General features: G+C 40.2%; 1 protein-coding gene across 1 annotated transcript in view; it reads right to left on the minus strand.

Annotated features, from left to right (window-relative positions):
• NEIL2 (nei like DNA glycosylase 2) overlaps positions 1-23,160 on the minus strand; it is a 39,712-nt gene extending 16,552 nt beyond the window's left edge. The window contains exons 1-2 of the mRNA XM_064271933.1: positions 22,894-23,160; positions 13,619-13,971 (exon numbers count right to left, since the gene is read on the minus strand). Of these exons, the coding sequence (XP_064128003.1) occupies positions 13,619-13,971; positions 22,894-23,031 (491 nt within the window). The 5' untranslated portion in view covers positions 23,032-23,160. The remainder of the gene's footprint in view (positions 1-13,618; positions 13,972-22,893) is intronic.
• Between the last annotated feature and the right edge of the window lie 766 nt (positions 23,161-23,926).

Consider the following 23,926-nt stretch of genomic DNA (forward strand, 5'->3'; position numbering starts at 1 on the left):
ATGCCCTTGGTATTTGGATCAGGATTGCATTATATCTGTAGATTGATTAGGTTAGAATTGACATTTTCACAATGTTGAGTCTTCCTATCCTTAAGCATGGTGTATTTCCCGTTTATGTAGGTCTCTTTTGGTTTCTTACAATAGTGTTCTGTAGTTTTCTTTGTACAGGTCTTTTACGTCCCTGGTTAGCTTTATTCCTAAGTATCTTATCTTTTTAGGGGCTTTTATAAACAGTATTGTTTTCCTGGTTCCCTTTTCAAATTTCTCTTTGTTAGGACATTCATTTCTGACACCTTCCAATTTTTCTAGATTCATACTTCGTATACTCCACATTCTGATTATTAATGGATGTTTGCAGCTGCTTCTCCTCATTTTGAGTTCTCCCACATCAGCAAATGAAGGTCCTGAAAGCTTTACTCCACCCATTAAGGTAGATTCTATTTTGAGGGGGCAGCTCCCCCCAGTCATATTTTCAGTGCTTTCCAACCTGAGGGGCTCATCTTCCACCATTATATCAGATAATGTTCCCTGCTATTAATAAGGTTTTGGCTGGCCGACTTTTTTTTTAAAGAAGCAGATCAGCAGGTTCCTAGTCAGTGTTAGGCTGGAAGCTTTGCAGGTGGTATTTGAAATAGCTTCTAGCATCACCGCAACTCAGCACATAAGCCACCACAGTATGATAAACTGACTGAGAAGTGGTCAATGCATACTCAATTAAAATGAAACCAACGATCTCAAGATAGGGGAAAATGGAAAAGACAAGACAGAGTGGGCAGCATTGAATTTCTGCAGTACTTATTGTGAAACCAAGCTGGATACGATCATGACAGTTTAACTCAGAATTGTAATACAAGTGTTAGGAAAGAATTCTTGAAACCAAAGATACATGTAGTCATTGAATAACAGTCTGAAACTAAAATCCTGAACTATTTCAGCAAACTCATGAGTTGGGGTGAATATGATAGGCAAAAGAGGCAGCGAAGCAGAAATATTTTAAAGGTCCAGTCTCAGAGGGGTGACAGTAACCAAATAAAAAGTCTTAATGATAAGAGATAAGAGTTATTAATTTTGGTGTTATTAAAAATTTGATAGTTACTAATAGAAAAAACACTGGTTTAATTTGAAGAACCACCACCCGTCTGTCAGTCTGTCATACTGCGGTGCCTTGCATGATACTGTGATGCTTGAAGCTATGCCATTGGTATGTCAAATACCAGCAAGGTCACCTATGGTGCACAACTTTCAGTAGAGCTTCAAGACTAAGACAGACTAGGAAGAAAGGCCTGGTGATCTACTTCTGAAAATTAGCCAACGAAAACCTTAATGATCAGAACAGAACATTGTACAACTAGACTGAAACATGCCAACAATCATGAAGGTGGTGCAAGACTAGGCAATATTTGGCTCTTTTATACATAGTCACTGTGAGTAGGAGCCAACCCAGTGGCAGCTAACAAGAACAAAATTTTTAAGAAAAGTAATTACCAGCAGAACAAAGATGAACAACAGTACTTCCAAACTAGCAGAGGTAAAGAAAAGAAGAACTCTGATTACTCCAACAGAAGAAAAGGAGATATAACAAATGGAAAATATCAAATGGAAGAAAATTCAAATACCACTGTTATTACATTTCAAAACAAAGAGTTTCAGTTTGAATTTAAAAAGACACAAAATCCAGCCATTTGTGTTTATAAGAGACATACCTAAAGCCAAGTGAAAAAGGCTAAAAATAAAGGGGTGGACAAACTGAATACAGAGTGGCAGTACTGTCATCCAGGAAAGGAAAATTCAAGACCAAAGGCAAAGAGGAACACTATTTGTATAGTAATAAAGTTGCAATCCACAAAATACTTGTGAGAGTCATGAACCATTACGGACAGAACAGCATATATATGGCAAAATACGTAAAAGAAAATTGATGAGAAATATAAGGAGAAACTTTTATAAAACCACAGCTATACTGGGGGATTTTAATACACCTCTTCCAGAGTTTGACAAATTAACAACAAAAAAGCCAAGAATAGAGAGAATATGAGTTATCAAATCAATAACCTGTACTTAACAGATACTTATAAAATGTTTGACTCTAATGAATATACATAATTTTCTTTCATGAGCATAAAATACAAGCAAAGATCACTTAGGTATTTGACCACGCATCTTAATAGATGCCAAAAGTAGAAAAAGTGTATGGGCTAAATTCTCTGACGATAATCCAATAAAATTTTTAAAACGACAAAAAAAGATGACCCCAACACTCAAAACATTTGGAAATTAGGAAATACTCTCCCATATACAAAAAGTATGTAACACTAAATACTAATTCTTTGAAAGACCAACATAGTAGATAAAGCTCTGGCAAGCCTACGGGAGGGAAAAAAAAGGGAGGGTGGAATAGAAGAGAAAGCAATATATAAAATATTAAGAAAGTGAAAGAAGTTGCAACTTGATGAAAAGACAATAAAAGGTAATGGAATGGTATGTGTTAACTCTGTTAGTAAATTTAAAAACCTAGAGGTGAGCCTGTTTAGTCTACAGGCATTTCAATTGCTGGTTTAAACCCACTCTATGGCTCTGGGGAGGAAAGTCCAGGTGATCTGATTCTACAAAGATTTTTGTCATCATTTTTAGGTGCCGTTGAGTCTGTTCCAACTCATAGTACAACAGAATGAAACACTGTCCTGTCCTGCGCCATCCTCACAATCGTCGTTATGCTTGAGCCCACTTTTGCAGTCACTGTTTGTCAATCCATCTTGTTGAGGGTCTTCCTCTTTTTTACTGACCTTCTACTTTACCAAGCATGATGTCCTTTTCCAGGGTCCGATCCCTCCTGACAACATGTCCAACGTATGTGACATGCAGTCTCGCCATCCTTGCTTTTAAGGAGCATTCTGGCTGTATTTCTTCCAAGACAGATCTGTTTGTTCTTTTGGCAGTCTTTTGGCAGAATATGTTCAATATTCTTTACCAACACCATAATTCAAAGGCGTCAATTTTTCGATCTTTCTATAAAGATTCCTTCCTGTAAAAATTACAGCCTAGAAAACCTATGGGGCACTCTGTCACATGGTGATGCTATGGGTTGAAATCGACTAGATGGCACCCAGCAACAAAAACAGCTGGTGACTGGAGTCCCTGGATGGTATAGTTAAAGCACTCAGCTGCTAACTGAAAGGCTGGAGGTTCAAGTTCATTCAGAAGCACCTTGGAAAAAAGGCCTGGTGACCAACTTCTGAAAAATTAGCCACTGAAAGCCCTAAGGAGCACAGTTTTACTCTGACACACATAGGGTCACCATGAATTGGATCTGACTCGATGGCAACTGGTACTGGGGGCTGGTGATTAACTCAGGAATCAGCACATCACTCAATCTGAGGCAGAGAAGTTTCTGAGAAAGCCTTGCTCATCAAAACTTCTAGAAATAACCCTTCCTTTTTCTCTGGATATTTGCTTGTGTAGATTTAAGGCACAGAACTCCAATAGCCATCTTGCTGCTGGTCTGAGGCTATAACCAACATATAAGAAAACATGACGTCAAGAGAACTGCAAAAAAATGAGCCAGAACCTTGGAACTGAATCAACTCAAAAGCCTACCCTCCCTCCATACTTCTAATTACATGAGCCAAAAAAGGATCTTCTCATCATGTAAGCTACTGTGAGTTATTTTTATAGCCCAAAGCATCCTACTTTCCCATTTTAAACCATAAAGAAAGATTACAAATCCAAACATAAATAAAATTAAATATAAAATTCTAAAAACTGGAAAAGTGTTTGTGTGAAAAGGCCTTCTTTATTAAGACGAGAAACTTAAGGAAGGTGGGGCCAAGACGGCTGAATAGCAGATGCTTCCTGCGAGCCCTCTTACAACAAAGACCTGAAAAAACAACTGAAACGAGTATATTTATGACAAGCTAGGAGCCCTGAACATCAAAAGTTAGAACACGAATTGAGGGGCAGGGGGAGGAAGAGACGATCCAGAAGTGGACAGGAGTTACTGGGCCTGACTCGCTGGAAGCCGTCAGGAACCATTCCCGGGAGCAGCTGAGGTGGGCTCCTGCTAGCGTTTGGCCCTAGCTTACTCAGGGGGGAGAAGCCAGCCACACAGCCTACTCACACTTCCAGAATAAGAGAAAAATAGCGCTCTGGGCAAAAGCTAAGTACATGCGTATATTTTACCGCAACCCCTGCCCCCAAGCTGGTTTCAGCCACTGTTCATTTCCCTGGCCCTGAGATAGGCCCTGTTGAGCACCTAGAGCCATCCTCCAGGCCCTGGAGAAGGAATAAATTTGCAATCGGGGGAAAAGATAATTTGCCAGCTTCACTAGCTGAAGGAGCTCAGGACAGAAGCTACTCCTGTAGAGGCATAATCGGTCTGTGGACATTGGGTGTTTTCCCCCGTGCATGGACCTGTGTGGGCCTATTTCAGGAGAACAGGCCCTTGTTGGCAGACTACAACTGTTTCAGCTGTGCAGTGGAGAGGTGGGTGTTTGATGTTTGACACCACTTTGCCTATTAAACAGGGTCCTCACCTACCCACATCAGGGGCCTACGGACTGGTGGCTCCACTCACGTCACCCAGCCACCCACTACAGGGGTCCAGGGAAAACTGGTACCTCCCAGTCCTTACACCAAAAATACTGGGTGCCCATTGTCCATCTGCAGAACGCACCCACCTGTACACTCTAAGGAACAGAGACACGCTCTCCTCAGAGACACATGCGGGATGATTCTCAGCCCCCTACCTTGTTCAGACTGTGACCCCCTGCTGCAATCAGATACCAGTACCTACACCAACCACCCCTGCCCCTCTAAGACTGAAGACAGAACCTGTACCACATACTTGATGATGAGCTACCTGGACACCTGAGCTGAATTCATTCAACAAAAGTGAATGGACTCCTACACTGATATACCTGATAACACCTCTAGCCATCTGGGGACAGGACGTCACAGCTCCAAAGGCAAAAATAATCAAGCTATCTCACTCAAGCAATCCATCTGGGCATATCAAAACAAAACAAAGCAAGAAGCTATGATACAATAAGCAAAAATAAAATAAACTAATACAATAACTTATAGATGGCTCGAAGACAATAGTCAAAATCAAGTCACATAAAGAAACAGACCATGACCACCTCAACAAGCTCTCAAAACAAAGAATCAAGGGATCTTCTAGATGAAAGTGCCTTCCTGGAATCACCAGAGGCAGAATACAAAAGATTAATATACAGAACCCTTCAAGACAACAGAAAGGAAATCAGGCAATACACAAAACAAGTCAAAGAACACACAGATAAAGCAGCTGAAGAAATTAAAAAGGTTATTCAGGAACATAATGAAAAATTTAATAAGCTGGAAAAAATCACAGACAGACAGCAATCAGAAATTCAGATGATTAGCAATAAAATTTCAGAAGTAGGCAAGTCAGTAGAAAATCAGAGGAGCAGAATTCAGCAAGTAGAAAGCAGAATTTCTGAACCTGAAGATAAAGTGCTTGGCACTAATATATTTGACGAAAACTCAGATAAAAGAATTTAAAGAAATGAAGAAACCTTAAGAATCATGTGGAACTCTATCAACAGAAATAACCTACGAGTGATTGTAGTACCAAAACAGGGAGGGATAACAGAAAATGAAGAGAGAACTGTTGAAGATTTGTTGGCACAAAACTTCCTTGATATCGTGAAAGATGAGAAGATAGCTATCCAAGATGCTCATCAAACTCCCCATAAGGTAGATTTTAAAAGAAAGTCACCAAGACATATTACAATCGAACTTGCCAGAAGCAAAGATAAAGAGAGAATTTTAAGAGCAGCTAGGGATAAATGAAAAGTCACCTACAAAGGAGAGTCAATAAGAATAAGCTTGGACTACTCAACAGAAATCATGCAGGCAAGAAGGCAATTGGATGATTTATATAAAAAATTGAAGGAAAAAAATTGCCAGCCAAGAATCTTATATCCAGCATAACTGTCTCTCAAATATGAAGCTGAAATTAGGACATTTCCAGATGAACCGACCCACCCAGTGCTGTCGAGTCGATTCCGACTCATAGCAACCCTATAGGACAGAGTAGAACTGCCCCAATTCATAAAAACTGAACCAAAACTACAAGAAATACTAAAGGGAGTTCTTTGGTTAGAAAATCAATAGTATCAGGTATCAACCCAAGACTAGAACACTGGGCAGAGCAATCAGAAGTCAACCCAAACAGGGAAATGATGAAAATAAATCAAGATTAAAAAAATGCTCAAAACAGGAAAACACTGGTATTATGTAAAAGAAGACAACATTAATACAATAAAGAGGGACTAAGAAATGTAGTCATAGATCTTCCATACGGAGAGGAAATTAAGGCAACACAAAGAAATAAAATTTAGGTTTAAATTTAGAAAAATAGGGATAAATAATAAGGTAACCAAAAAGGAGAAAAACTATCCTACACATCAAAATAAAATACAAGAAAAGTATAGAGACTCAGCAGAAACAAAATCAACAACAACGAATATGAGGAAAGGACAATATATAATCTCCTCAGCACATAAAATTAAGTGGAAAAAGAAACTGTCAGCAACACACAAAAAAAAGACATCAAAATGACAGCATTAAATTCATACATATCCATAATTACACTGAATGTACATGGACTAAATGCATCAATAAAGAGAAATAGAGCGGCAGAATGGATTAAAAAACGTGATCTGTCTATATGCTGCCTACAAGAGACACACATTAGACTCAGAGACACAAACAAAAACTCAACGGATGGAAAAAATATATCAACAACAATCAAAAAAGAACAGGAGTGGCAATATTAATTTCTGACAAGCAGATTTTAAATTAAATCCATCATAAAGGATTAGGAAAAACACTATATAATGATTAAAGAAACACTATACCAAAAAGATACAACCATATTAAATATTTATGTGCCCAATGACAAGGCGGCAAGATGCATAAAACAAACTCTATCAGAACTGAAAAGTGAGATAGACAGCTCCAAATAATACTAGAAGACTTCAATACACCACTTTCAGTGAAGGACAGGACATCCAGAAAGCAGCTCAATAAAGACTCGGAAGCTCTAAATGCCACAACCAACTTGACCTCATAGATATATACAGAACACTCCACCCAACAATAACCAAGTACGCTTTCTTCTCTAGTGAATAGAGAACATTCTCTAGAATAGACCACATATTAGGTCATAAAGCAAGCCTCAGCAGAATACAAAAGACTGAAATATTAAAAAAAATCTTCTTTGACCATGAGGCCATAAAAGTGGAAATCAGTAATAGAAAAAGCAGGGAAAAGAAATCAAACACTTGGAAACTGATCAATAAAAAAATACACCCTCCTCAAAAAAGACTGGATTACAGAAGACATTAAGGATGGAACAAAGAAATTCATAGAATCCAATGAGAATGAAAACACTTCCTATCAGAACCTTTTTGACACAGCGAAAGCAGTGCTCAGAGGTCAGTTTATATCAATAAATGCACACATCCAAAAATAAGAAAGGGCCAAAATCAAAGAATTATCCCTACAACTTGAACAAATAGAAAGAGAGCAACAAAAGAAACTCTCAGGCACCAGAAGAAAACAAATAATAAAAATTGGAGCAGAACTAAATGAAACAGAAAAGAGAAAAACAACTGAAAGAATTAACAAGACCAAAGCTGGTTCTTTGAAAAACTCAACAACATTGATAAACCACTGGCCAAACTGACAAAAGAAAAACAGGAGAGGAAGGAAATAACCAGGATAAGAAATGAGATGGGTGGTATTACAAAAGACCCAATTGAAATTAAAAGAATCACATCAGATTACTATGAAAAATTGTACTCTTAACAAATTTGAAAATCTAGAAGGAACGGATGAATTCCTAGAAACATACTACCTACCTAAACTAAAACAAACAGAGGCAGAACAACTAAAAAGACCCATAACAAAAGAAGAGATTGAAAAGGTAATCAAAAAACTCCCAACAAAAAAAAGCCCTGGCCCAGATGGCTTCACTACAGAGTTCTACCAAACTTTCAGAGAACAATTAACGCCACTACTACTAAAGGTATTTCACAGCATAGAAAATGACAGAATACTCCCAAACACATTCCATGAAGCAACCATATCCCTGATACCAAAACCAGGTAAAGCCACCACAAAAAAAGAAAATTACAGACCTATATCCCTCATGAACTTAAGATGCAAAAATCTTCAACAAAATTCTAGCCAACAGAATTCAACAACATATCAAAAAGATAATTCACCGTGACCAAGTGGGATTCATACCAGGTATGCAGGGATGGTTCAACATTACAAAAACAATTACTGTAATCCATCATACAAATAAAAAAGAAGAAAAGAATCACATGATTTTCTCAATTGATGCAGAAAAGGCATTTGACAAAGTTCAACACCCATTCACGATAAAAACTCTCCGTAAAATAGGAACAGAAGGAAAAATTCCTCAATATAATAAAGGGCATTTATACAAAGTAAATAGCCAACATCATCCTAAATGGAGAGAGACTGAAAACATTCCCCTTGAGATCGGGAACCAGACAAGGATGCCCTTTATCACCGCTCTTATTCAACATTGTGCTGGAGGTCCTAGCCAGAGCAATTAGGCTAGATAAAGAAATAAAGGGCATCCAGATTGGCAAGGAAGAAGTAAAATTATCTACAGTTGCAGATAACATGATCTTATACACAGAAAACCCTAAGGAATCCTCAAGAAAACTACTGAAACGAATAGAAGAGTTCAGCAGAGTATCGTGATACAAGATAAACATACAAAAATCAGTTGGATTCCTCTACACCAACAAAGAACATCCAAGAGGAAATCATCAAATCAATACCATTTACAGCAGCCCCCAAGAAGATAAAATACTTAGGGATAAATCTTAACACAGATGTAAAAGACTTATACAAAGAAAACTACAAAACACTTGTGTAAGAAACCAAAAAAGACCTACATAAGTGGAAAAACATGCCTTGCTCATGGATAGGAAGACTTAACATTATAAAAATGTCTATTCTACCAAAAGCGATCTACAGATTTAATACAATTCCGATCCGAATTCCAATGACATTCTTTAATGAGATGGAGAGACAAATCACCAACTTCACATGGAAGGGAAAGGGGCCCCGGACAAGTACAGCATTACTGAAAAAGAAGAACAAAGTGGGAGGCCTTACTCTACCTGATTTTAGAACCTATTTATACCGCCACAGTAGTCAAAACATCCTGGTACTGGTACAACAACAGATACATAGAACAATGGAACAGAATTGAGAATCCAGACATAAATCCATCCACATATGAACGGTTGATATTTTACAAAAACCCCAAAACAGTTAAATGGGGAAAAGACAGTCTTTTTTACAAATGGTGCTGGCATAACTGGATATCCATGTACAAAAAAATGAAACAAGACCCATACCTCACCCCATGCCAAAAACGAGCTCAAAAGGGATCAAAAACCTAAATGTAGTATCTAAAATGATAAAGATCATGGAAGAAAAAATAGGGACAATGTCAGGAGCCCTAATACATAAACAGTATACAAAACAATATTAATAATGCAGAATAAAAACTAGGTAACTAGGAGCTCCTAAAAATCAAACACCTATGCTTATCCAAAGACTTTACCTACAGACTGGGAAAAAGTTTTTAGCTACGACATTTCCGATCAGTGTCCAATCTCTAAAATCTACATGACACTGCAAAAACACAACTGGAAAAAGACAAATAACCCAATTAAAAAATGGGCAAAAGATATGAACAGACACTTCATTAAAGAAGACATTCAGGTAGCTAATTGATACATGAAGAAATGCTCACGATCATTAGCCATTAGAGAAATGCAAATCCAAACTACAATGAGATTTCATCTCACTCCAACAAGGGTGGCATTAATCCAAAAAACACAAAACAAATGTTGGAGAGGTTGTGAAGAGACTGGAACACTTACACACTGCTGGTGGGAATGTAAAATGGTACAACCACTTTAGAAATTGATTTGGCGCTTCTTTAAAAAGCTAGAAATAGAACTACCATAGGATTGAGCAATCCCACTCCTTGGAATATATCCTAGAGAAATAAGAGCCTTTACATGAACAGATATATGCACGACGATGCTCACTGCAGCACTGTTTACAATAGCAAAAAGATGGAAGCAACCAAGGTGCCCATCAACGGATGAATGGATAAATTATGGTATATTCACACAATGGAGTACTATGCATCGATAAAGAACAGTGATGAATCTGTGAACCATTTCATAACATGGAGAAGTTGCAAAAGGACAAATATTGTATAAGACCACTATTATAAGAACTCGAGAAATAGTTTAAACAGAGAAGAAAATATTCTTTGATGGTTACGAGGCAGCAGGGAGAGAGGGACAGAGTGAGGGAGAGGTGTATTCACTAATTAGATAGTAAATAAGAACTACTTTAGGTGAAGGGAAAGACAACACACAATACAGGGAAGGTCAGCACAACTGGACTAAACCAAAAGTGAAGAAGTTTCCTGAATAAACCCCTGCCCAGCAGAGCAGGGGCAGGGGTTTGGGGACCATGGTTTCAGGGGACATCTAAGTCAATTGGCATAATAAAATCTATTAAGAAAACATTCTTTGTCCCACTTTGGAGAGCAGGGTCTGGGGTCTTAAATGCTAGCAAGCAGCCATCTAAGATGCATCAGTTATTCTCAACCCACCTGGAGCAAGGAAGAATGAAGAACACCAAAGATACAAGGTAACCATTAACCTAAGAGACATAAAGAACCACATAAACCAGAGACTACATCAGCCTGAGACCAGAAGAGCCATATGGTGCCCGGCCATAACCAATGACTTTCCTGACAGGGAACTCAACAGAGAAACCCTGCGGGGGCAGGAGAGCAGTGGGATAAAAAAAAAATGCAGACCCTAAATTCTTGAAAAAAGAGCAGACTTAATGGTCAGACTGGGACTGGAGGGATCCCGAGGCCATGGTCCCCAGACCTTTTGTTAGCCCAAGACAGGAACCATTCCTAAAGCTAACTCTTCAGACAGGGATTGGACTGGAATAGGGGATGGAAAATGATACTGGTAAAGAACAAGCTTCTTGGATCAAGTGGACACATGAGACTATGTTGGCATCTTCTGTCTGGAGGGAAGATAAGAGGGCAGAAGGGGCCAGAAGCTACCTGAATGGACACGAGGACAGAGAGTGGAAGTAAGTGCTGTGCTATCTCGTTAGAGGGAGAGCAATTAGGAGTGTATGGTAAGGTGTATATAAATTTTTGGATGAGACTGACCTAATTTGTAAACTTTCACTTAAAGCACAATAAAAATTAATTAAAAAAAAAAAGACAGAAGGTAATTACAAGCCCAAGAGACAGAAAGGGCCACATAAACCAGAGACTACATCAGCCTGAGACCAGAAGAACTAGATGGTGCCCTGCTACAACCAATGACAGCCCTGACAGGGAACACAGCAGAGAACCCCTGAGGGAGCAGGAGAGCAGAGGGATACAGACCCCAAATTCTCGTAAAAAGACCAGACTTAATGGTCTGACTGAGACTTGAAGGACCCCGGTGGTCATGGTCCCCAGACCTTCTGTTAGGAGGAACCATTCCCAAAGCCAACTCTTCAGACAGGGATTGGACTGGGAAATGGGATAGAAAAAGATGCTCGTGAAGAATGAGCTTCTTGGATCAAGTAGATACTTGAGACTATGTTGGCATCTCCCATCTGGAGAAGAGATGAGAGGGAAGAGGGGATTAGAAGCTGGCGGAATGGACACTAAAAAAGAAAATGGAGGGAAGGAGGGGGCTGTCTCATTAGGGGGAGAGCAATTAGAAGTATATAGCAAGGTGTATATAAATTTTTGTACAAGAGACTGACTTGATTTGTAAACTTTCCCTTATAGTAAAAATTAACAAAAAAAAAAAAAGAGAGAAACTGAAAGCCATCAAGAAAAATACTGACCATTGATTACATAAAAATTAAGAATCCTGAATGGTAAAGGCACCAGAAACAAATGAAAGGACACGTGATACACGTATCACAAAGGGTAATAGATTTGATATTCAAAAGCATCTACAAATTAATAAAAAGAAGACAATCAACTCAAGGCTAGGAGAATTCAGCTAAGCTAGTACTTTTGAAGGCAATAAAAAATGTTCAGCTTTAAGAATATTCATTTTCTTTGACCAGGAATTACTCTTTCGGGAATCTACACTAAGAAAATAATTCTAAATATAGTCAGCTTAAAGCACAAAGATATTTTCTCAACGTAATGGATTAAAAGCTGGAAAAATCATGTCCCTAAATTCAGAGTGCACTAGTCAGACCATAAAATGTCCTTCAAGGCCTTCCTGCCCTTAAGTGCCACCTTTGTTGAAAAAGTCCTTCTCTTTTTCTAAGCTACACAGAATTTTATCATTCTTCTCTTGGAGTAGATTACAGCCTACTTTCTATTATGGGTAGATATAGATATTTCCTCTCTTTCCCAGAAAGCAAGCTCCTTGAAAACCCAAAACCAACCAAACCCACTGCGATTGAGTGGACTCCAACTCACAGCAATCCTACAGGACAAAGTAAGACTGCCCCATAGTTTCCAAGGTTGTAAATCTTTTTTTTTTTTTTTAATATTTTTAATTTTTATTGTGCTTTAAGTCAAGGTTTATAAATCAAGTCAGTCCCTCATACAAAAATTTATATACACCTTGCTGTATACTCCTACCTGCTCTCCCCCTAATGAGGCACACTCCTTCCCTCCACTCTCTATTTTCATGTCCATTTGGCCAGCTTCTGACCCCCTCTGCCCTCTCATCTTCCATCCAGACAGGAGCTGCCCACATAGTCTCATGCTATGTACTTGATCCAAGAAGCTCACTCTTCACCAGTATCATTTTCTATTCCATAGTCCAGTCTAATCCCTGTCTGCAGAGTTGGCTTTGGGAATGGCTCCTCTACTGGGCTAAGAGAAGGTGTGGGGACCATGACCTCTGCGGTCCTTCTAGTCTCAGTCAGACCGTTAAGTCTGGTCTTTTTACGAGAATTAGAGGTCTGCATTCCACTGCTCTCCTGCTCCCTCAGGGGTTGTCTGTTGTGTTCCCTGTCAAGGCAGTCATTGGTTATAGCGGGGCACCGTCTAGTTCTTCTGGTCTCAGGCTGATATAGTCTCTGGTTTATGTGGCCCTTTCTGTCTCTTGGGCTCATAAGTACCTTGTGTCTTTGGTGTTCTTCATTCTCCTTTGCTCCAGGTGGTTTGAGACCAATTGATGCATCTTAGATGGCGACTTGCTAGCATTTAAGAGCCCAGATGCCAAGGCTGTAAACCTTTACAGAATCAGACTGCCACATCTTTCTCCCACAAAGTGGCTGGTAGGTTTGAATCCCCAACCTCTTGGTTAGCAGCCAAGCGCTTTAACCACTACAGCACTAGGGCTCTTCTCCGACTTGATAAACTTGATAGTGGGGTCTATATCCACTTGAGTTGTGGTCCCACAGCCTAGCCTGAAATCCCACCATGGCGGGTGCCTAACAAATGTTAAATACTACAGACCCTATGAAGACCTAGACATTCAGAGCCTCACCGCATGTTCAACCATGCCATTACCTTGGGACGGGATCCCTCCAGTCACCCCTCTTGTTTGCTTTCTTGGCTCTGGAGAATTCGTTCGCCCAAATGCTGCCAAACAAACCAAAGCTGACATGCAGCCATCTCTCAACATCTCCTGCAGGAGCACTTCCCCCCGAACAGTGGGAACTATCTTCTCCATTGGGAGCAAGCTCTGTGGACCTTAAGGACTGGTCAGAGATTTTCGGTCCATCGGGTCCCAAGGTCTGTTTTTGGTCTGTGGCCACTTCCTTCCTAGCTCCTTTTTGTAGAGGCTCTGACAGTGGATTGTTTCCAGGAGGCCTCACTTCTTCATCTGGATGAAATCTAAGGAATAACTTCTTTCCATGAACCTAGAAAAAATGAACATGAATTTAAGTCTTGCAGACCAAGAAAGGTGAAGACTAGATGAAGTCTACCCAGACACTTATCCTAATGCAGATTTCTCCCTTCTTGCCTCTCCCATGAAACTTTCCCAGAGTACATCAAATTGAGTATTGCGGTCCTGCCTTTTGCTTTTTGTAGTATAGACGGTCAGCACAGGGTTTTCAAAACAATTAGAAGTGGAAGAATTATATCAGCAATAAACCCATGGTAGGTATTTTTTTTTTTTTTAGGTAGTAGAGGCATCCTAAAATGTCTGAAGAAAATTATTCCTGATTTTCTCATTATTAGGTTAAGAACTAAATACAAATTGCCATTCTTTTATTCGATTCATAAATTTTCTTTTGCTAGAAATAATCAGCTGTAACACACATGAAATGTAAAAGCAGCTAAATGTAACAAACTGTAAAATCTCACACCCCTTACCACCCCCCTGAAAGCTGGACTTGATAGAAATAATGGCACCAACAGAACCTTCAATTTTGAAAAATCAGTAAGAACTGAACATTGACACAAAAATTGATCAATGAATCAAACCACTATTATAAAATGTGTAAGGAAAAAAATTCACTTCTGTGCAATGAAAATGATTTCGGTAAAATAAAAATGAAAACAGGAAATAATTGTAAAATCATTTTTCTGGCTGCTTTGTATCCTATTTTTATATTGCTTAGAACCTGGTATGTAATTTCTATCTGGCCAGATTCCAGGATGAGTCTGTACTGCATGATCTGAAATTCACGCAGTCTTTCAAATAATTAAAACCAAAACATTTGGCATCAATACTGGAAATGCCTGTGTTACTTTTCTGATCACTGGAATTACACAAAACCACAGTTCTGCTGATCTGATCTTCAACTTGTCCATCAGTACAAAAATTCCAAACTATAGCTACTTTTTGAAATCCTCTCACCAAAAGAGAGCATTACCTTTCTAAATAATCCCAGAATAATTTATCTGCACATCTGAGCACAGACTGTTTCCTGCCATATACTAATAACTGCTTAACTGAGCTACATTAACAAATAAGCAAGGAATTAAGCTAAATAGAATTTGCTCTAGAAAATACTTTTTTTGATGCAGATTCACCAAGGCTGGTATAATTCTGATGAAAATATCCGTCAACTGCCCTCAGGGTCAAAATGACAGGGTCAGGATGGCTTTGAACCCTTTTCAACTATGGCAATATCTACTGTGCCTCTTTTAAATTCCTGTGACACTGTGGCTCACTTCAATTCACTCACTTACTCATTAACTGAGCTTACATAATGTGCTAGGTAGGCTCTGAGGGGCAAACAGGCCATAAGTCTCCACTCCTTCCCTTTAGGAATTCAATATTTAAAAGGGAGATGAGTGGAAGACAGTACTATAAAAGCATCAAGTATCAATAAAACGCAGAAGTAGCACATAGGAAAAAGAGAGTCATTAACAACCTGAGGGGGAAGGTAAATGTTATGGATTAAACTGTGTCCTCCATAGCAAGTGTTGGAATCCTAACCCCTATACCTGTAGATGTAATTCTGTTTGAAAATCAGGCTTTCTTTGTTATGATGCCTTATCAGGATACAGTATATCCTCAACCTAATCACTTCTGACAATGTTCCACTGCTATTCGTAAGGTCTTCACTGGCTAATACTTTTGAGAAGTAGACTGCCGGGCCCTTCCTCCTAGTCTGTCTTAGTTTGGAAGCTCAGCTGAAACCTGTCTTCCATGGGTGACTCTGTTGGTATCTGAATACCAGTGGCATAGCTTCCAGTATCACAGCAACACGCAAGCCCCATAGTACGACCAACTGACAGATACCTTATGATTAGCAGTGGAACATTGTCTGATATAGTGCTGGAAGATGAGCCCCCCAGTTTGGAAGACATTCAAAAGATGACTGGGGAAGAGCTGCCTCCTCAAAGTAGAGTTGCCCTTAATGACATGGATAGAGTACAGCTTTTGGGACCTTCATTTGCTGATGTGGCACAACTCAAAATGAGAAGAAACAGCTGCAAATATCCATTAATAGTCAGAACCTGGAATGTATGAAGTATGAATCTAATGGAAATCATAAAAAATGAAATGGAGCGCATGAACACTGATATCCCAGGCATTAGTGAGCTGAAATGGGCTGGTATCGGCCGTTCTGAATCGGACATATATAGTCTACTATGCTGGGAATGACAACTTGAAGAGGAATGGTGTTGCATTTATCGTCAAAAAAGAACATTTCAAAATCTATCCCTAAGTACAAGGCTGTCAGTGATAGGATAATACCCATATGCCTACAAGAAAGACCAGTTAATACGACTATTACTCAAATTTATGCACCAACCACTAGGGCCAAAGATGAAGAAATAGATTTTTATCAGCTGCCGCAGTCTGAAATGGATCAAACATGCAATCAAGATGCATTGATAATTACTGGTGATTGGAATGCAGAAGTTGGAAACAAAGAAAATGGATCAGCAGTTGAAAAATATGGCCTTGGTGGTAGAAACAATGCCGGAGATCAAATCACAGAATTTTTTAAGACCAACGACTTCTTTATTGTAAATACTGTCTTTCATTAATGTAAACAGCAACTACACACATGGACCTTGCCAGATGGAACACACAGGAATCAAAACGACTACATCTGTGGAAAGAGAGGACGGAAAAGCTCCATATCATCAGTCAGAACAGGGCCAGGGGCCAACTGTGGAACAGACCATCAATTGCTCATATGCAAGTTCAAGCTGAAACTGAAGAAAATCAGAGCAAGTCCAAAAGAACCAAAACATGACCTTGAGTATATCACACCTGCATTTAGAGACCATCTCAAGAACAGATTTGCCGCATTGAACACTAGTGACCAAAGACCAGACGAGTTGTGGAATGACACCAAGGACATCATCCATGAAGAAAGCAAGAGGTCACTGAAAAGACAGGAGAGAAAGAAAAGACCAAGATGGATGTCAGAAGAGACTCTGAAACTTGCTCATGAATGTCAACCAGCTAAAGCAAAAGGAAGACATGATGAAGTAGACGACTGAACAGAAGACTTCAAAGGGTGGCTTGAGAAGACAAAGTAAAGTATTATAATGACATGTGCTGGAGATAGAAAACCAAAAGGGAAGAAGACACTCAGTGTTTCTCAAGCTGAAAGAACTGAAGAAAAAATTCAAGCCTCGAGTTGCAACAGTGAAGGATTCTACGGGGAAGATATTAAACAACACAGGAAGCATCAAAAGAAGATGGAAGGAATACACAGAGTCATATACCAAAAAGAATTAGTCAATGTTGAACCATTTCAAGAGGCAGCATATGATCAGGAACCAATGGTACTGAAGGAAGAAATCCAAGCTGCTCTGAAGACATTGGCAAAAAACAAGGCTCCAGGAACTGACAGAATATCAAATGAGATGTTTCAACAAATGGATGCAGCGCTGGAGGTGCTCACTCATCTACGCCAAGAAATATGGAAGACGGCTTCCTGGCCAACTGACTGGAAGAGATCCATACTTATGCCTATTCCCAAAAAAGGTGATCCAACTGCATGTGGAAATTATAGAACAATATCATTAATATCACATGCAAACAAAATTTTGCTGAAGATCATTCAAAAACGGCTGCAGCAGGATATCGACAGGGAACTGCCAGAAACTCAGGCTGGTTTCAGAAGAGGACGTGGAACCAAGGATATCATTGCTGATGATGTCAGATGGATCCTGGCTGAAAGCAGAGAATACCAGAAGGATGTTTACCTGTGTTTTATTGACTATGCAAAGGCATTCGACTGTGTGGATCAAACAAATTATGGATAAAATTGCAAAGAATGGAATTCCAGAACACTTAATTGTGCTCATGAGGAACCTGTATATATAGATCAAGAGGCAGTTGTTCGGACAGAACAAGGGGATACTGACTGGTTTAAAGTCAGGAAAGGTGTGCGTCAGGGCTGTATTCTTTAACCATACCTATTCAATCTGTACGCTGAGCAAATAATCCAAGAAGCTGGACTCTATGAAGAAGAATGGGGCATCAGGATTGGAGGAAGACTCATTAACAATCCGCATTATGCAGACAACACGATTTTGCTTATGGAAAGTGAAAAGGATTTGAAGCACTTACTAATGAAGAGCAAAGACCACAGCCTTCAGTATGGATTGCACCTCAACATAAAGAAAACAAAAATCCTCATGTATTAGTTATCTAGTGTCACAATAACAGAAATACTACAAGTGGATGGCTTTAACAAACAGAAATTTATTCTCCCACAGTCTAGAAGGCTAGAAGTCTGAATTCAAGGTGCCCACTCCAAGGGAAGGCTTTCTCTGTCAGCTTTGGGGGATGATCCTTGTCATCAATCTTCCCCTGGATCTAGAAGTCTCTCAGCACAGGAACCGCTGGTCCAAAAGACATGCTCTGCTCCCGGCTCTTCTTTCTTGATGGCAGGAGGTCCCTCTCCTCTCTGCTTGATTCTCTCTTTCACATCACAAAAGAGAATGACTAAAGATACAAGCTAATCCTGTAGATTGAGTCCTGCCTCATTAACACAGCTACCTCTAAGGCTGCCTCATTAGCATCATAAAGATTAGGATTTACAACATATAGTATAATCACATCAGATCACAAAATGGAGGACAACCACACAGTATCAGGAATCATAGCCTAGCCAAGCTGACACATATTTTAGGAGGGACACAATTCAATACATGACACCTCATAACTGGACCAATAAGTAACACATGATAAATGGAGAAAAGATTGAAGCTGTCAAAGATTTCATTTTACTTGGATCCACAATCAATAGCCACGGAAGCAGCAATCAAGAAATGAAACGACATATTGTATTGGGCAAATCTGCTGCAAAGACTTCTTTAAAGTGTCAAAAAGCAAAAATGTCACCTCGAGGACTAAGGTGCACCTGTCCCAAGCCATGGTATTTTCAATCACCTCATATGCATGCAAAAGCTGGACAATGAATAAGGAAGATTAAAAAAGAATTGACGCCTTTGCATTATGATGTTGGTAAAGAATACTGAATATACCATGGTCTGGCAGAAAAATGAACACATCTGTCTTGGAAGAATTAAGGGCAGAATGCCCCTTAGAAGGGTGGATGGCGAGACTGTCTTATGTGCTTTGGGCATGTTATCAAGGACATCACGTTTGGTAAAGTAGAAACTCAGTGAAAAAAAAGAACACCCTCAACAAGATGGAGTGACACAGTGGCTAGAACAATGGGTTCAAACACAGCAATGATGGTCAGGACTGGTCAGTGCTTCGTTCTGTTGTACACAGGGCCGCTATGAGTCAGAAGCCCCTCGATGGCACCCAACAACATAACAACAGTTTTGCCTGTGTAGATAAAGATCTTACTTTCCCAATTCAATTCTAAATTCCTTAGGGGTAGGTACAGGCTTGGTGCAGGGCTTGGCAATATTTCTTTCTGTTATACATAAGGCTGCCATAAGTGGAAGCCAACTCAATGGCAACCAACAACAATAGGGACTGACCAGTATTTATCACCCACATGGCAAGCAGTTGCCAAATGGCCACCTCATTCACTCATTCAGACTTCTCCTGGGCTCCCTACAACAATGACCTCTGCCTTTGTTTACTGGTAACCAGCTCACAATACCATCTGAAGTCTCCTTTGGCCACACATTCATTTGTCCACTCACACATTTGTTAAATATTTTCTGAAAGCCAGCGCCGAGACAGGCAGTGTGCTAAGTGCTGGGTATCCAACGACAAAGAGGACATAATCCTTGCTCCCGCAAATATTTTGGAACAGTCTGTTCAAAGCGGCCAAACGCTACATGAAAAGAGCATAAACCTTGAAGTCAGGAGGCCTGGCCTCCAGTCTCTGCCGCTTACTAGCTACGTCAACTTGGGTTAACTACTCCCTTTCTCTGAGCCTCAGTCTTCAAATATGTAAAATATGAGTGATGACCTAAAAGAACTCTTCCATTTCTAGCTAAGACTGGTTTTATAACCTTTAGTGTATATGTGGGTGAGAAGGGCAAGATAGCAAAAAAACCAAAACCAAATCCATTGCTGTCCAGTCGATTCCGACTCATAGTGACCCTATAGGACAGCACAGAACTGCCCCATAGTGTTTCCAAAGAGCACCTGGTAGATTCAAACTGCCGACCTTTTGGTTAGCAGCCATTGCTCTTAACCACCAGGGTTTCCGAGATAGCAAAAGAGAATTAATACTTATTGAATAATCTTAACAGGTAGGTGGGTTATTCCATTTTATAGCTGAAGTAACTAGAGCCAAGATGATTTAAGTAACTTGCTTAGGGTCACACCGCTAAGCAGCAGCAGTTCATGTGTTTATTCTATGAACATTTACCCTGGCCTCCTATGTGTGGGGCAGTCAGCTAAGTACTAAGGAAACAATACCGATGGTGATACAGCCCCTACCCTGTTTATCTGTCTCCCCTACTCAACAATTAGGCCAAATTCAGTAGAAAGAGACCACCAGGAGTAAATGCAGGGTGCTCTGAAAGCACAAAAGCATTGTCTCTCACCCAGTCTGAAGCAGGCAGGGCAGGCTCTGCAATGTCTAATCCAAAAGAAAAACTAGGAGTTACCATGGTAAACTGAGGGGGACAGGGGTGGGATCAGAGTTGGGAGAAAAATGAAGGTCTTCCCAAGTAGTGGAAATGCATTCCAAAGTCAAGGACAAGACAGATTGTTAAGAAACTGCGGATAGTTCAATATATTTGGAAGACAATGTATTTGGGGCAGGTAAGAATAAAGCTAAGAATCTCTGGTGGCAAAACGGTTAAGTGCTCGGCTGCTAAGCAAAGGCTGGTGGTTTGAACTCACCCAACGGTTCTACGAAAGAAAGACCCGGCGATCCGCTCCTGTAAAGAGTGTTGTTGTTAGGTGCCACTGAGTCAACTCCAACTCATAGCAACCCTATGTACAACAGAATGAAACACTGCCCCGTCCTGTGTCATCTTCACAGTTCTTTAACCTTGAGAAAGGCCCACCATGTTCTTCCCTTTTGATTTCCTAACTCCAGTTCTTTGCACATTTCATTATAATACTTTGTCTTCTGAAGTCAACCTTTGAAATCTTTTGTTCGGCTCTTTTACTTCATCATTTCTTCCATTTGCTTTAGCTACTCAACGTTCAAGAGCAAGTTTCAGAGTCTCTTCTGACAACCATTTTGGTCTTTTCTCTTTCCTGCCTTTTTAATGATTTCTTGCTTTCTTCACGTGTGGTATCCTTGATGTCATTCCATCACTCGTTTGGTCTTCGGTCCTCAGTGTTCAACATGTCAAATCTACTCTTGAGATGGTCTCTAAATTCAACTGGGATATACTCAAGGTCATGCCTGGCTTTCGTGGACTTGTTCCAATTTTCTTCAGGTTCAACTTGAACCTGTATATGAGCAGTTGATGTTCTGTTCCACAGCTGGCCCTTGGCCTTGTTCTGATGATATTGAGTGTTTTCATCATCTCTTTCCACAGATGTAGTCCATGTGATTCCTGTGTATTCCAACCAGTGAGGTCCACGGGGATAACTGCCGTTTATGTTGTTGAAAACAGGTATTTGCAATGAAGAAATCGTTGGTCTTGCAAAATCCTATCATGTGATCTCCAGCATCGTTTCTATCACCAGGGCCATATTTTCCTACTACTGAGCCTTCTTGTTTCCAACTTTCATGTTTCAATCACCAGTAATTACCAATGCATCCTGATTGAATGTTTGATCCATTTCAGACTGCAAAAGTTGGTAAAAATCTTTAATTTCTTCATTTTTAGCCTTAGTGGTTTGTGTGTAAATTTGAGTAATAGTTATATTAACTGGTCTTCCTTGTAAGTGTGTGGATATTATCCTATCACTGACAGCATTGTATTTCAGGATCTTGAAATGCTCATTTTGATGATGAATGTAGCGCCATTCTTCTTCAAGTTGTCATTCCTGGAATGACATATGATTGTCTGATTCAAAACAGCCAATACCAGTCCATTTCAGCTCACTAATGCCTAGCATATTGATCTTTATGTATTCGATTTCATTTTCGACGATTTCCAATTTTCCCGGATTCGTATTTTGTACTTTCCAGGTTCTCATTATTAATGGATGCTTGCAGCTGTTTCCTCTCATTTTGAGTCATGCCACATCAGCAAATGAAGGTCCCAAAAGTTTGACTCCACCCACATCATTAAGGTCAACTCTACTTTGAGGAGGCAGCTCCTCCCCAGTCATCTTTTGAGTGCCTTCCGACCTGAGGGGCTCAACTTCCAGCATTATATCAGACAATGTTCTACTGCTATTCATAAGGTTTTCACTGGCTAATTCTTTTCAGAAGTAGACCGCTAGGCCCTTCTTCCTCTGAAGAAGGACCATAAAGATTACAGCCAAGAAAACTCTATGAGGCAGTGCTACTCTGTCATATGGGGTTACTAAGAGTCGGAATCAATTTAACGTCATCTAACAACAAAAATAAGTTTAGAGAGGAAGGCAGGAATCAGATCACAAAGCTCTGTGAGCGCCTTTACAGAACTTTAAATTATGCTCAGGGCAAAGATAAGCCCTGGGTTTGAAGACAGAATTGAAAGTTATGCTTTCTTTGACTTCGTGCTGACCACATGGGATTCAACAGTGGTTTCCAGGCAAAGGTGCACATTAGAATCACCTGGAGTGATCAGCATCTCCAGCTCATGTCTGTGTGTTTTTTATAGTTTCACAGGCTTCAGTGATGCCCACTTCTGGCTGAGAAACATAAGACTGAAAGAAGAGCTGCCTGGAGTCCTAGTGTAGTTGTCTTGAGCACATGGAAGTGGCATCATAAGAAGTCCTGGGACAAATTCCAGGGGAGGCTTAGGACATGCTGATGGAGCTGCCCCAACTGTGTGAAATATTGGAACATGCCCACTAACGACAATCAACTCACCTTGGTGTCCTGGAGCCACAGGGACTGCAGGTCAGCAGGGTTTAGCTTCTTACTGCTACCCCCCGTCTTGACCACCTGCTGCCCCACAAAAGGGGAGACCAAATGGTGAAATTTCCTCACAGAGGGCCCTTCTGGCATCCCTGAGGGCAGAAATGGGTGGGGGGAGGGGTGAAGGTAACTGACTTAGTTTTTCTCTAGCATTTCTGACAGATGCCAAGGCCCAAGCTTTTAAGTTGCCTTTTTTTTTTTTTTGCCACCAACTTAGAAAGTATATATCATCAGGAAAAAGAGGTGGGGTCAGATACAGAGAAGGACAGAGCTGTGGCAGGGTGTGGCAGTTTGAACCCATCAGCCCCCTCCACAGGAGAAACATGTGGCAGTCTGCTTCTGTGAAGATTACACCCTGGAAACCCTGTGGTGTTGTTCTACTTTCTCCTACAGGGTCACTATGAGTCAGAATCAACTTGATGGCAGTGGGTAATCTTTACAGAAGCAGATCACGAGGCCTTTCTTCTCTCATGCAGCTGGGTGGGTTCCAACCACTGACCTTTAGGTCAGTCGCTCAGTGCAAACCATTTGCACCACCAAGACATTAAATCTGATGGTGCTTTAGATTCACTGAAATATAGTATTATTTCCCCTAACTAGATCTTCAAGACACCCTAGAAAGTACCAGGGTAAAACTGCTGGGCTGGAAAGAGCCCTGGGAGACCACGGGGTCCTGAACTAGTTCTGTGTGCCTAGATCATCTCCAACCGAGGAAGCTTCTGGAAAAGCCTCCCTCTGAAATCCACCTAATGCATAAATTCTCTAGAGACACATGGCATGTTTCTTTCAGGTATATTCATGGAGATGAAGAGCTCGGCTGAAAGCTGCCGCCATAATAGTGCGTGGTGGGCCGCCATAATAGCCGTGATATATTATAACCCGGAGCATTGTAGATTCGAGAGGAAATCATGACCATTCCCATGGCCTACCCACCTCACCCCAAGTGGTTAAATGTGTCTTGTAAGGTCGTCGGCTGGTTAATGCT

This window comes from Loxodonta africana, chromosome 19 (genome assembly GCF_030014295.1).
Source record: "Loxodonta africana isolate mLoxAfr1 chromosome 19, mLoxAfr1.hap2, whole genome shotgun sequence".
Classification (NCBI taxonomy): domain Eukaryota; kingdom Metazoa; phylum Chordata; class Mammalia; order Proboscidea; family Elephantidae; genus Loxodonta; species Loxodonta africana.